The sequence below is a fragment of the Somniosus microcephalus genome, chromosome 3 (assembly GCF_052327205.1).
Source record: "Somniosus microcephalus isolate GS21.2 chromosome 3, FLI_Smic_1.0, whole genome shotgun sequence".
NCBI classification, from domain to species: domain Eukaryota; kingdom Metazoa; phylum Chordata; class Chondrichthyes; order Squaliformes; family Somniosidae; genus Somniosus; species Somniosus microcephalus.
In genome coordinates this window covers 226,189,411-226,203,042 of record NC_140989.1, presented here as the reverse complement: position 1 = coordinate 226,203,042, position 13,632 = coordinate 226,189,411, and the positions used below count along the sequence as shown (strand labels likewise).

Sequence of the window (13,632 nt, the reverse complement as noted above, 5' to 3'; positions counted from 1 at the left end):
TCTACTAACGGCCAGGCAGAAAGGTTCGTGTAAACTTTGAAGCACGCCTTGAAAGCATCGCAAGGTCAGGGCTCAATCCACCAACGTCTGAACAGCTTCCTGTTGTCCTACAGGAACGAGCCGCATGCCACAACCAAAACTTCCCCCGCTTCGCTCATGATGAAGAGGCAGTTGCGGACAAGTTTTGACTTACTCAAACCTCCAAGGGCAGAGCAGGTTGTCCATCGTCAACAACAAGTTCAAGTTGAAAAGAGAGAGAAAAGAGCCAAGGAGAGACGGTTTCATCCAGGAGAGCACGTCCTAGCTCGAAACTACAACACTGGACCGAAATGGGTTCCTGCTACGGTGATCGCGCAGACGGGCCCTGTGTCTTACATGGTTGAGACTGCTGAGGACGTCGTCTGGAGAAGACACACAGATCAACTGTTGCTAGGAGCAGAGACAGCCACAGAGGCTCCAACGGCTGGTTGGCCTGAACTGTTTCCGAATGATACCGCAAACCAGCATCCTTTGCCACAGTGCTCTTCTCCAACACAGGAAGTCAAAGAGACTGTTCCACCTGTGCAAACTCCTGACTTTCAACTGACACAGGCACCTTCTCCATCCAGGCCTGTGTCAATGCCTACTGCTGTGGAAGCCAGCGATGACCGCCGGTATCCTGTCAGAGAGCGGCGGCCTCCAAGACGCTTGGATCTGTAGGCTTAGTGACTTACCCACAAGACTGGGGCAGAATAAACCCCAGGGTAAAGTCAGGGTTTGAGGCAGTCTACCTCTACCTTAGGTTAGTTGAGTGTATTGAAAGTAACTTACCTATTGAGGAATAATGTGGACCTTCCATTTAAGAGGGGAGGAAATGTTATGTATTGTGTGTTCTATTGTGTGTTCTCCTCCCACCTGTGGTGGCGCTGTCACAGGAGATAAATGGTTGGGTATTCTCTCGGTTAAGTTTAGCTCTCTTTGTTCGGAACTTTCCAGAACTTCCTTTCCTTCCAATAAAGCACTTCATGTTTGAATCTCTGAGTTCTGAGTCCTAAATTGTGTCTAGGTAGAAAGGTACCGACACAACACCCTGGTAAATATTTATCCCTCAATCAACATCTAAAACAGATGATCTGGTTATTATCACATTGCACATGTACGCAAATTGGCTGCTGCATTTCCCACATTACATCAGTGACAACACTTCAAAATAGCACTTCATTGGCTGTAAAGCGCTTTGGGACGTTTGGTGGTTGTGAAAGGCGCTATAGAAATTCAAGTCTTGCTTTCTTTCCCTGATGCAGAATGAGTTACCTAAACAGGTTCGGGGCTTGACTGTGAATGAAGATCCTTTATTTCCCACCCCCCCACCCCAATTTTCTCCCTCCCCGCCTCCTTTCCTGAAGACATTGTTTCTTTGCTGGGTTATGGTCCCAAAGCAGCCATCAACCTCCTTGTTGCATCAGCTTAGTGAGATATTGAACTGCAGGGGGCAGCACAGGGTGGGTCCTCTCTGTCCTTACCCATAAGGTTATCACACACACCCCTCTTATTTCCACCCCCCCCCCCCATCCCCTCAGGGATCAGCAAGCCTTGGCTTTGCTCCTTTGCCCACCCTCTTCCCCCAACGCCAACCTTACCAGCCCAGGGTTGCCGAGGCCAATTCCCGACTGAGATGGCGCAGGCCAGCGGGGGGTAGGGTGAAGGGCAGGGTGAGCGCAACAAGCAGGGAAGACCTACGGGAAAGGGTAAGTCGCCCAGCGATCTGGAGTCGTCGAGGGTGACGCCAGGATGTTGACCGAATGTCATCATGTGGAGCCGGGTCGGACAGCGCAAGTCCTTGACAAGAAAGAAAAGAGGAACTGGAAGAACATAAGCAATAAGAGCAGGAGTAGGCCATTTGGCCCCTCGAGCCTGCTCCGCCATTCAATAAGATCATGGCTGATCATCGACCTCAACTCCACTTTCCTGCATTCTCCCCATATCCCTTGATTCCCTTAATATCCAAAAATCTATCGATCTCTGTCTTGAATATACACAACGACTGAGCCTCCACAGCCCTCTGGGGTAGAGAATTCCAAAGATTCACCACCCTCTGAGTGAAGAAATTTCTTCTCATCTCAGTCCTAAATGGCTGACCCCTTACTCTGAGACTGTGACCCCTGGTTCTAGACTCCCCAGCCAGGGGAAACAACCTCTCAGCATCTACCCGGTCAAGCCCTGTAAGAATTTTATATGTTTCAATGAGATCACCTCTCATTCTTCTAAATTCTAGGGAATACAGGCCTCGTCTACTCAATCTCTCCTCATAGGACAATCCCCCCATCCCAGGAATCAGTCTGGTGAACCTTCGTTGCACTCCCTCTATGGCAAGTATATCCTTCCTTAGGTAAGGAGACCAGAACTGTACACAATACTCCAGGTGTGGTCTCACCAGGGCCCTATATAATTGCAGTAAGATGTCTTTACTCTTATACTCAAATCCTCTTGTAATAAAGGCCAACGTACCATTTGCTTTCTTAATTGCTTGCTGTACCTGCATGTTAACTTTCAGTGATTTGTGTACAAGGACACCCAGGTCCTTCTGAACACCAACATTTCCCAATCTCTCACCATTTAAAAAATACTCTGCTTTTCTATTTTTCCTACCAAAGTGGATAACTTCACATTTCTCCACATTATATTCCATTTGCCATGTTCTTGCCCACTCACTTAGCCTGTCTATATCCCCTCTATCCATGCTAGTATATTACCCCCAATCCCATGAGCCCTAATTTTGTTTAATAACCTCTTGTGTGGCACCTTATCGAATGCCTTCTGAAAATCCAAATACACCACATCCACTGGTTCCCCCTTATCTATTCTGCTCGTTACAGCCTCAAAAAACTCTTAACAGATTCGTCAAACGCGATTTCCCTTTCATAAATCCGTGTTGACTCTGCCCAATCCTATTATTATTTTCCAAGTGCCCTATTACCACATCCTTAATAATAGATTCTAACATTTTCCCTACTACTGATGTCAGCTAACTGGTCTGCAGTTCCCAGTTTTCTCTCTCCCTCCTTTCTTAAATAGTGGGGTTATATTTGCTACCTTCCAATCTGTGGGAACTGTTCCAGAATCTATGGAATTTTGGAAAATGACAACTAATGCATCCACTATCTGTATAGCCACCTCTTTCAAAACCCTAGGATGTAAGCCATCAGGTCCAGGGGATTTATCGGCTTTCAGTCCCATTAATTTCTCCAGTACTATTTTTTTACTAATACTAATTTCTTTCAGTTTCTCATTCTCGCTAGACCCTTGGTTCTTTACTATTTCCAGGAAGTTTTTTGCGTCTTCTTCCGTGAAGATAGACACAAAGTATTTGTTTAGTTTCTCTGCCATTTCCTTAATCCCCATTTATAATTTCTCCTGTCTCAGCCTGTAAGGGACCCATATTTACTTTCTCTAATCTTTTCCTTTTTACATACCTATAGAAACTTTTACAGTCTGTTTTTATGTCTCTGGCTAGTTTACTCTCATATTCTATTTTCCCTTTTTTTATCAATTTCTTGGTCCTCCTTTGCTGAAATCTAAAATACTCCCAATCCTCAGCCTTACTACTCTTTTTGGTAACATTATAAGCCTCTTCCTTTGATCTAATACCATCTTTAACTTCTCTTGTTAGCCACGGTTGGACCACTTTTCCTGTGGGGTTTTTGTGCCTTAAAGGAATGTATATTTATTGTAAATTATGTATTAATTCTTTAAATGCTAGCCATTGCTTGTCTACCATCATACCTTTTAATGTAATTTCCCAATCTACCATACCCAACTCGCCCCTCATACCTAAGTATTTTGCTTTGTTTAGATTTAACTAAATCACTTTCAAACTCAATACAAAATTCTATCATATTATGGTCACTCTTCCCTAAAAGTCCCTTTACTACAAGGTTATTAATTAACCCTTTCTCGTTGCACAATACTAGATCTAAAATAGCCTGTTTCCTAGTTGGTTCCTCAACATACTGGTCTAGAAAACTATCTTGCATACATTCCATGAATTCGTCCTCCACACTATTACTGCAAATTTGGTTTGCCCAGTCTATATGTAGATTAAAGTCCCCAATGATTACTGTATTACCCTTGTTACATGCACCTCTAATTTCCTGATTTATACTCTGCCCTACATTACAACTACTGTTTGGGGGCCTATAAACAACTCCCACCAATGTTTTCTGCCCCTTGCTGTTTCTGAGCTCCACCCAAGCTGAGACTACTTCTTGATTTTCGGAGCTAAGATCCTTTCTCTCTACTGTCTTTATCCCATCCTTTATTATCAAGGCTACCCCTCCTCCTTTTCCATTTTGCCTATCTCTCTTAGGTATCCTGGAATATTTAGTTCACAACCTTGGCCACATTGCAACCATGTCTCCGTAATGGCTATTAGATCAAACTTGTTCATTTCTATCTGCGCTATTAATTCATCTATTTTGTTGCGAATGCTTCCTGCATTCAGATATAGTGCCTTTAGCTTTGACTTATTTCTATTTTTCCCTGACGTCACCTTAGTCACTGATGCTGAATTACCTTTGTTACTCTCTGTCCCTTCCTGACCCACTCTGCTTATTTTACCCAAAACTCTACCCTGCTCTAGAGCCTTGACATTTCTCCTGCTGCTTTTAAATTTACTCTTTCCTGAATCCTCCCACCCCCTTCATTAGTTTAAAGCCCTATCTACTGCCCTAGTTATTCGGTTCGCCAGGACACTGGTCCCAGCCCAGTTTAAGTGGAGCCGGTCCCAATGGAACAGCTCCCTCTTTCCCCAGTACTGCCGCCAGTGCCCCATGAACTGAAACCCCTTCCTCCCACACCACTCTTTGAGCCACGCATTTAAACCTCTAATCTGTTTGTCCCTATGCCAATTTGCACGTGGCTCAGGTAACAATCCAGAGATTTTTACCTTTGAGGTTCTGCTTTTTAATTTGGATCCAAGCTCCTCAAACTCCCTCAGCAGAACCTCATTCCTAGTTCTACCTATGTCGTTGGTTCCTACGTGGACCACGACAACTGGATCCTCCTCCTCCCACTCTAGTCGGGAATGGTGATTATAGGGGTGGGGAGGGCCGGATCGAATACTCTATTGGGTCGTGACGATTGCAAGTGGTGCATCTGGGTGCTCGCTGACCTACATTGGCTCCCTGTCAGGCAACACCTCGAATTTAGAATTCTCATCCTTGTGTTCAAATCCCTCCGTGGCCTCGCCCCTCCCTATCCCTGTAACCTCCTCCAGCCCCACAGCCCTCTGAGATATCTGCGCTCCTCCAACTCTGGCCCCTTGCGCATTCCCGATTTTAATCGCTCCGCCATTGGCGGCCGTGCCTTCAGCTGCCATGGCCCCAAGCTCTGGAATTCCCTCCCTAAACCTCTCTGCGTCTCTCTCCTCCTTTAAGACGCTCCTTAAAACCTCTTTGACCAAGCTTTTGGTCACCTGTCCTGATATCTCCTTGCGTGGCGCGGTGTCAACTTTCTGCTTGATTAACGCTCCTCTGAAGCGCATTGGGGACATCTTGTGACGTTGAAGGCGTCGTTGTTACGCGGGGTTGGCATATTTTGGAAAGGGAGGTCAAAGGGGTCCTTCTAGAGTCGCATGACCAAGAGTGTGATTTGTTTTTTCTCTTGACGTGGTTTTTGAGCGACTCAGGATTTGGGGGGGGTGGGGGGGGGGGTGCCGGGCAAGATGTCCACGAGCGGGTTGGACTCTCCCCTCTCCCTACTTTGTGTCCGAATCTCGTAGCTCCCGCCGGCCCCCCCCCCCCACATCGTTCTTCTGTAAAACCGAGATACTCACCGGAGCCTCCCGCCGTTTGTCGTTCCAGGACCTGATCCAGAGGCTGCTCTCGGCCGTGGCTCAACGCTACTCGCTGCTGTCGACCTTCAACCACCCCTGGATGGTCCCCTTCGTCGCCCGGAGGCCGGGCCACCTCCTGGAGGAGATGGATGTCCTCTACATGTACTACAGGGATAGGAGGAGCAGTCACCGGTTCATGGCCAGCAAGCATCGAGGCCAGGACAGCTTCCTGGATGAGCTGCTGGCACTCATGTAGACGGGAGAGCGGCGGAAGTCCGTTCCCGTCGGCGACAGGAGTCGAGGGGGGGGCGGCGGATGCTGGCGGGGGTTGGAGGGGACAGGAAGGTGGAGGAGGAGGGCACCAGGGAGATGAGGGGTAAGGTGTGGATGGGGGCCGGAGGAGCGCCAATTAAATCGACCCCGCTACCCTTCCCCCAACCCCCCTCCACTTCGCCCAACCCCCCTCCACCACCCCGAGCGCTGGCCGAAAATGCGGATAGGCATTGCGGGGGCTGGGAGGGTCTTCTGCCACTCTCCGTGGTTTAATGGAAGAGGACTCTGCCCCACCCCCTACCCAACCATGCTCTGGACTTTCAGGGGCCTATTGGGACGTCTTGAATCAACGACTGTCGTTTTTAATTGCCCGACAGCAAGAACTAGAAAGAAACAGGCACTGTTTGCCCGGCGGGAAAATAAAATAAAGCTTCCCCGATTGACTGGCTCACTAATGCTTTCCGTTTGTTCGTTTTCGATGTTGTTGCCAGCGGTGCGCTTGCCTGCCAATTTTTTTAGGTGGCTCGGCCGGTAGTGTTCTGGCTGCTCCGAGTCAGAAGGTCGTGGGTTCGAGTCCCCACGCCAGAGACTCGAGCTGCACCGTCGGAGGGCGACATCTTTCGAAGGAGACGTTACAATCGAGGGCTGCCCCCCCCACCTCCCCCCGTCTGCCCTCTCGGGTGGGGCATCAAAAAATCTCACGGCCACTATTTCGAAGAAGAACGGCGAGACTTCTCCCCGGTGTCCCGGGGCTCGCTGTTTATTCCTCAACCAACATCCACTGGGGGAAAAAAAAAACCCCAATGGATCTGAAATAACGACAGAAAACGCTGGAAAGACTCAGCAGGCCAGGCAGCATCCATGGAGAGAGAAAAACAGAGTTAACGTTTCAGGTCGAAGACCTTTCGTCAGAACTGGAAAAAAACAGGAAATGGAACAGATTTTACAGCAAGTTTAGGGGCTGGGAAATGGGGGGAGGGGATGAAAGAACAAAAGGGAAGGTCTGTGATAGGATGGAAGGCAGGAGAGATTAAGAGACATTAAGAGGTATTCAAGGCAAGAGGAGATGGTAATGGGACAGGTTAAGGAACAAAGGATGGCTCTAGATGGAGTGTGAATTGCGCTGGCAGAATGAGACAGCTGCCATGTGGGAGGGAAGGAAAAAAATGGATCCCAATGGATTTGGCCATTTGTCACATTGATGTTTGTGAGAGCTTGCTGTGCGCAAATTGGCTGCCGCGTATCCGTACCTTACAACAGTGACTCCACTGCAAAGAAAGGTACTTCATTGGCTGTAAGGTGCTTCAGGACGTCCCGAGGTGGTGAAAGGCGCTATGTAAATGCAAATTCTTGCTTTCTTGGCCACTTGAATCCCAGATGCAGCCCCTTTAAGAGAGTCGTGCGGCATTTCGCTTTTGTTGAGTAAATTTAGTCGTGTGGCGTAACCAGATATTCATGGAGGGCTGTGCGTTTCTCGTTCCAGGATCTGATCGTGAAAATTCTGAAGGTGTCCGAGTTCCGCTGCTCTCTCATGGATATGTTCCAGCACCCCTGGCTGCTGGGCTACCCCTCCAAGCAGCCGCTGCCCCCCAGACTGGTGGCCATGGTGCCACTCTACGCCCACAAGGTGAGCGGCAAGAAGACCCAGGAGTGGATGGTGAGCCGGAGGACGTCCGCCGCTTCAGTGGCCAGCTCGGCGACGGGGCTGCAGTTGGGAGTGAGGCCGACCACAGGCTCAAAGTCGGAGACAGGGGCAAGGCCGGCGACGGGGTCAAGGCTGTCGATGGGGTCAAGGCTGTCGACGGGGTCAAAGTCGGTGACGGAGTCACGGCTGTCGACGGGGTCAATGCTGCCGACTGTGTCAGTGTTGCCGACGGGGTCACTGTTGCTGATGGGGGCGCCAGAGGCAAAGTTGTCGATGGCGGCGTGGTCAAAGTTGGCGGCGTTGTCATGGTTCCCGACGGGGATGAGGTCGGGGACAAGGTCAAAGTCGCCGACGGGGTCACGGTCGGGAGCCGGCGACAAGGAGCTTCCACGGACAACCTGCTGAGCTCGCCAGACACCCAGATAGCCGTCTCCTCCACCTGCCAGAGTTGGGGATGCACAGAGATAAAGGGGGAGATTGACAGGAAGTGGAAACCCATTGCACGTGCCCAGTGCCAACCCGAGGATCCAACAGCGCCAAAGAGACGCTGCGGCAAAGCTCGGTTCCAACAGAAGAGGATTCCATCCACCCCCACGCTCCCCGCCCCCACCTTGGCCTTCTCGGAACACGTTGTACATATATCAAGAGAATAAATAAAAGATAAATATTTCGCGAATCTCTCAACCCGTTCTGCCGACTCTCATTTCACTTCTCATAACAGCAACGCCTTGCATTTAGATAGCGCCTTTAACATAGTAATACGGCCCGAGGCGCTGCACAGGAATGGTTACCAGACAAAATTTAACACTGAGCCACATAAGGAGACATTCACCAGGATGTTACCTGGGCTGGAACGTTTCAGCTATGAAGAGAGACTGGACAGGCTGGGGTTGTTTTCCTTAGAGCAGAGAAGGCTGAGGGGCGACCTGATTGAGGTGTACAAAATTATGAGGGGCATAGATAGGGTAGATAGAAAGGAACTTTTCCCCTTAGTAGAGGGGTCAATAACCAGGGGGCATAGTTTCAAGGTAAGGGGCAGGAGGTTTAGAGGAGATTTGAGGAAAAACTTTTTCACCCAGAGGGTGGTTGGAATCTGGAACTCACTGCCTGAAAGGGTGGTAGAGGCAGGAACCCTCACAACATTCAAGAAGCATTTAGATGAGCACTTGAAACACCATAGCATACAAGGCTACGGACCAAGTGCTGGAAAATGGGATTAGAATAGACAGGGCTTGATGGCTGACGCGGACACGATGGGCCGAAGGGCCTCTTTCTGTGCTGTATAACTCTATGACTATGACTCTATTAGGACAGGCGACCAAAAGATTGGTCAGAGAGCTACATAAGAACATAAGAGGTAGGAGCAGGAGTAGGTCATTCGGCCCCTCGAGCCTGCTCCGCCATTCAATAAGATCATGGCTGATCTGACCTTGGCCTCAACTCCCCTTAACCCTCGACTCCCTTATCGTTCAAAAATCTGCCTCTCTCCACCTTAACTATATTCAATGACCCAGCCTCCACAGCTCTCTGGGGTAGAGAATTCCAAAGATTCATGACCCTCTCAGAGGAGAAATTCCTCCTCTTCTCCATTTTAAATGGACGCCCCCCCTTTAGGTAGGCTTTAAGGAGCGTCTTAAAGGAGGAGAGATAGCGAGGCGGAGAGGTTTAGGGAGGGAATTCCAGCGTTCAGGGCCCAGGCAGCTGAAGGCACGGCCGCCAATGGTTGAGCGATTAAAATCGGGGAAACGCAAGAGGCTAGAGTTGGAGGAGCGCCGAGATTTCAGGGTGTGGGGATGGGGGGGAGGGGGGGAGTTGTAGGGCTGGAGGAGGTTGCAGAGATAGGGAAGGATGAGGCCATGGAGGGATTCGAACACAAAGACGTGAATTTTAAATTCGAAAGGCGCTGTATTAATGCAAGTCATTTATTGTTTCTTTTTATCTTAACCACAAAGTACCAACTCGGCACCTCCCATGTCATTAAAACCCCACTCTTTCAGGAAAGATGTTTGCGAGTTTGTCTCGCGAGCGCCCCCCACCCCGCCCCCCGCAGAGGCAGTAGACCAGAGAGTCACGAGGACAGCTAGTCTGTCCCATCCTGGCCACATGTCATAGTCATAGAGCCATTGAGTTATACAGCACAGAAAGAGGCCCTTCGGCCCATCGTGTCCGCGCCGGCCATCAAGCCCTGTCTATTCTAATCCCATTTTCCAGCACTTGGTCCGTAGCCTTGTATGCTATGGTGTTTCAAGTGCTCATCTAAATGTCCTACAAATAAACTCCAGAGGCACGACACGGGCCTGTGTCCCACTGGAGTGTTTGATCGGCTTTGTCTGACGTGTCCCTTTTAGCAGTTGGCTAGCTGTGGCTCAGTCGCTCTCACTCTTGACTCTGAGTCCTAAAGGTCGTAGGTTGGAGTCCCTGCTCCAGAGACTTGATCCCCCATAATCCAGGGCCGACGCTCCCCCAGTGCCCATACTGAGGGAAGCGCTGCACCGTCGGAGGTGCCGTCTTTACGATGAAGCCCCGTCTTCCCTCTCAAGTGGGCATAAAAGACCCCACGGCCGCTATTGGAAGAAGAGCAGGTGGAGCTCTCCCCGCTGTCCCGGGGCCCGATAGTTATCCCTCAACCCGACCTCACTGAAGAACAGGCAATCTGGTCGTTTATCACATTGTTGTTTGTGGGATCCTGCTGTGCATAAATAGGCTGCTGCATTCCCACATTACATAGAAACATAGAAGATAGGAGCAGGAGTAGGCCATTCGGCTCCTCGAGCCTGCTCCGCCATTCAATGAGATCATGGCTGATCATCCAAACTCAGTACCCTGTCCCTGCTTTCTCCCCATATCCCTTGATCCCCTTAGCCTTAAGAAATATATCTAACTCCTTCTTGAATATATTTAATGAATTGGCCTCCACTGCCTCCTGTGGTAGAGAATTCCACAGGTTCACCACTCTCTGGGTGAAGAAATACCTCCTCATCTCAGTCCTAAATGGCTTACCCCTTATCCTTAGACTGTGACCCCTGGTTCTGGACTCCCCGGCCATCGGGAACATCCTTCCTTCATCTAGTCTGTCCAGACCTGTCAGAATTTTATAAGTTTCAATGAAATCCCCCCTCATTCTTCTAAACTCCAGTGAGTATAAGCCCAATCGACCCAACCTCTCCTCATACGTCATTCCTGCCATCCCAGGTATCAGTCTGGTGAATCTTCGCTGCACTCCCTCCATGGCAAGAACATCCTTCCTCAGATAAGGCGACCAAAACTGCACACAATACTCAAGGTGTGGTCTCACCAAGGCCCTGTACAACTGCAGCAAGACATCCTTACTCCTGTACTCGAATCCTCTCCCTACGAAGGCCACCATACCATTTGCCTTCTTAACCGCCTGCTGCACCTACATACTTACCTTCAGCATCTGGTGCAAAAGGACACCCAGGTCTCGTTGCACTTCCCCTTCTCCCAATCTATTGCCATTCAGATAATAATCTGCCTTCCTGTTTTTGCCACCAAAGTGGATAACTTCGCATTTATCCACGTTATATTGCATCAGCCATGCCTCTGCCCAATCACCCAACCTGTCCAAATCATACTGGAGTTTCTCGGCATCCTCCTCACAGCACACACGCCCACCCAGCTTTGTGTCGTCTGCAAACTTGGAGATATTACATCTAGTTCCCTCGTCTAGATCATGAATATATATTGTGAATAGCTGGGGTCCTAGCACCGATCCCTGCGGTACCCCACTAGTCACTGCCTGCCACTCGGAAAAAGACCCGTTTATTCCAACTCTTTGCTTTCTGTCCGCCAACCAGTTCACTATCCAAGTCAATACCTTGCCCCCAATCCCATGTGCTTTAACTTTACATGCTAATCTCTTATGCGGGACCTTATCGAAGGCCTTCTGAAAGTCCAAATACACCACATCCACTGGTTCTCCCTTATCTATTCTACCAGTTACATCCTCAAAATATTCCAGTAGACCGCACTTCAGGAAAAAAAAAGCACCTCATTTGCCGTAAAGCACTCAGGGACATCCCGAAGTGGTGAAAGGCGCTGTAGAAATGCCAAGTCTTTTTTTTTGTCTTCCAATCAACGGGGACAGGGAGTAAAAGTTTTCCCTTCAGAAGCGGGATGTTTCACTACGTTAAAGGTGCTGTATTGAACGTCAGTTGTTGTTGAGCCAGTCGGCTTTTTCAATAAGGGGCCGCGTCGATACCCAGTTGAGAATTGGTCGCCAGGTGATTATTTAAAACAAAAAGAGTGGATTTTATTACATTTGGTTTCACAACTTACCTCAGCGAGATTTGAACTGATGGGGCTGGATTTTCATTGAGGAGGCGGATAGGAGGCGGGACTACAACTTTCGGGGTTGTAGTCCCGCCTCCATCGAGTTGTAGCCAACCCACACGATTTGACTTGATTGACCTTGTTGAGCCCGCCCAGCGGGCTCAGCAGGACAATTAAGGGCCACCCGGCAACAGGTGACGTCGCAGATTGATATTTCATGTCAAGATCTTTTGACAGATGAAATATCAGCGTTTGACAGCTGTTTGAAGCTGTCAAACACTGACAATCTGTACTCCAGCTTAATTCCTTCCTCTCAGGATGATTTAGAGATCTCCCTGGAACAGAAAGCTGAATGCTGCAATTTTTGACAGATCACGGCCATTCTGCTTTCTGTGCCGGTGAGATGAGGGACTCCCGAGACCTGAAGGAAGGAAGGCTGTAAAGGTATGTAAAACTTCTTTAAACACTTTAAACACACCAAACACACTTACCTCTGCACTCATGCACCCATCACTCACCTGAACACCGGACATCTCAACCCCTCCAAGCCCTTCAGCCCGACGGCCCACCTCGCTAACTTGCCATGGTTTGGAGCCGTCGGGAATCCCACACTTCAAGAATGAAAATAGGGATTTGGCTAAAAACTGCCCGTTAACTACCTGTTAACAGGCAGTTAATTGGCACTAATCCCCTTCCCGCCTTGGGGAGGCGGGTCCCAGCACAGGTCAGGTATCCGCCTCCTTTGAAACTGGCATGGAGGCAGGTTGGGGGCGGGATGGGTTTGTGCCCCCCCCTGATTTGGGGATTTTAACCCCCCACACGCCTCCAATCCCGCCTCCACAGCCCAATGAAAATCCTGCCCATGGCCTCCAGGGGTCGCTGGTCCAGGGGGCAGAACCACTGCCACGCTTGCCCCAGCCTAGAATCAGAGATTGGTTACAGCGTAGGCGGAGGTCATTCGGCCCGTCCAGCCCCGGAACTGGCTCCTCCGGCTGCTGCCAGTTGGAGCGAGGCCACGTTTCGGGCTGTTAGGGCGCGATGAAGAGTGGGGGGGTTAGGAGGAGGAACCGTGTGGGGGCATAAACACCGGCACAGCGCGGCCTCTTTCTGTGCTGTGGCTGCGCTGTAGTCGGATGTAAAAATTATTGCGCCTTTTTGTACATGCGTCACCTCAATAGGGAAAGCGAGCACCAGATCTAAATCTTCCGTGGCTCCCTACGCTTTTCATTTCGTATCCGATGTAGGAGTTTCTTTCCAAAGGAATGGCAGGGGGCGGCAAGTGCGGGGGTGGGGGTGTGGTTGGTGAGGGAGGACGAGGGGGGCAGTTGGGGGAAGAGGCGGCCATTGACCGCAGGATATCAGGCCAAGGGCATAACGGGATGACGAACTCTGACTTTCGTTTTGTACAGAGTTTAGTGAACTGCCAACTGCCTTTCCAAGCTCTGGAATTCCCTCCCTAAACCCCCTCGGCCTCTCCTCTTTCTCTCTCCTCCTTTAAGACCCTCCTTAAAGCCTGCCTCTTTGACCAAGCTTTCGGTCACCTGCCCTAATATCTCCTTATGTGGCTCGGTGTCAGATTATGTCCGATAATCGCTCCTGTGAAGCACCTTCG

The 13,632-nt window shown here is 49.8% G+C and overlaps 1 protein-coding gene across 3 annotated transcripts in view; it reads left to right on the top strand.

The window, feature by feature from the left end:
* Window positions 1-13,632, top strand: part of LOC147121744 (testis-specific serine/threonine-protein kinase 4-like) — a 64,641-nt gene that overhangs the window by 41,647 nt on the left and 9,362 nt on the right. The window contains exon 3 of one of the 3 annotated variants that reach the window (XM_085982230.1): window positions 7,569-8,414. The exons of 1 other annotated variant lie outside the window; for it this stretch is intronic. In XM_085982230.1, coding sequence (XP_085838356.1) covers window positions 7,569-8,135 — 567 coding nt within the window. In that variant the 3' untranslated portion in view covers window positions 8,136-8,414. Of the gene's footprint in view, window positions 1-5,840; window positions 6,127-7,568; window positions 8,415-13,632 lie in introns of those variants that run through there. One more of the 3 variants, XM_085982231.1, reaches the window with a different exon arrangement.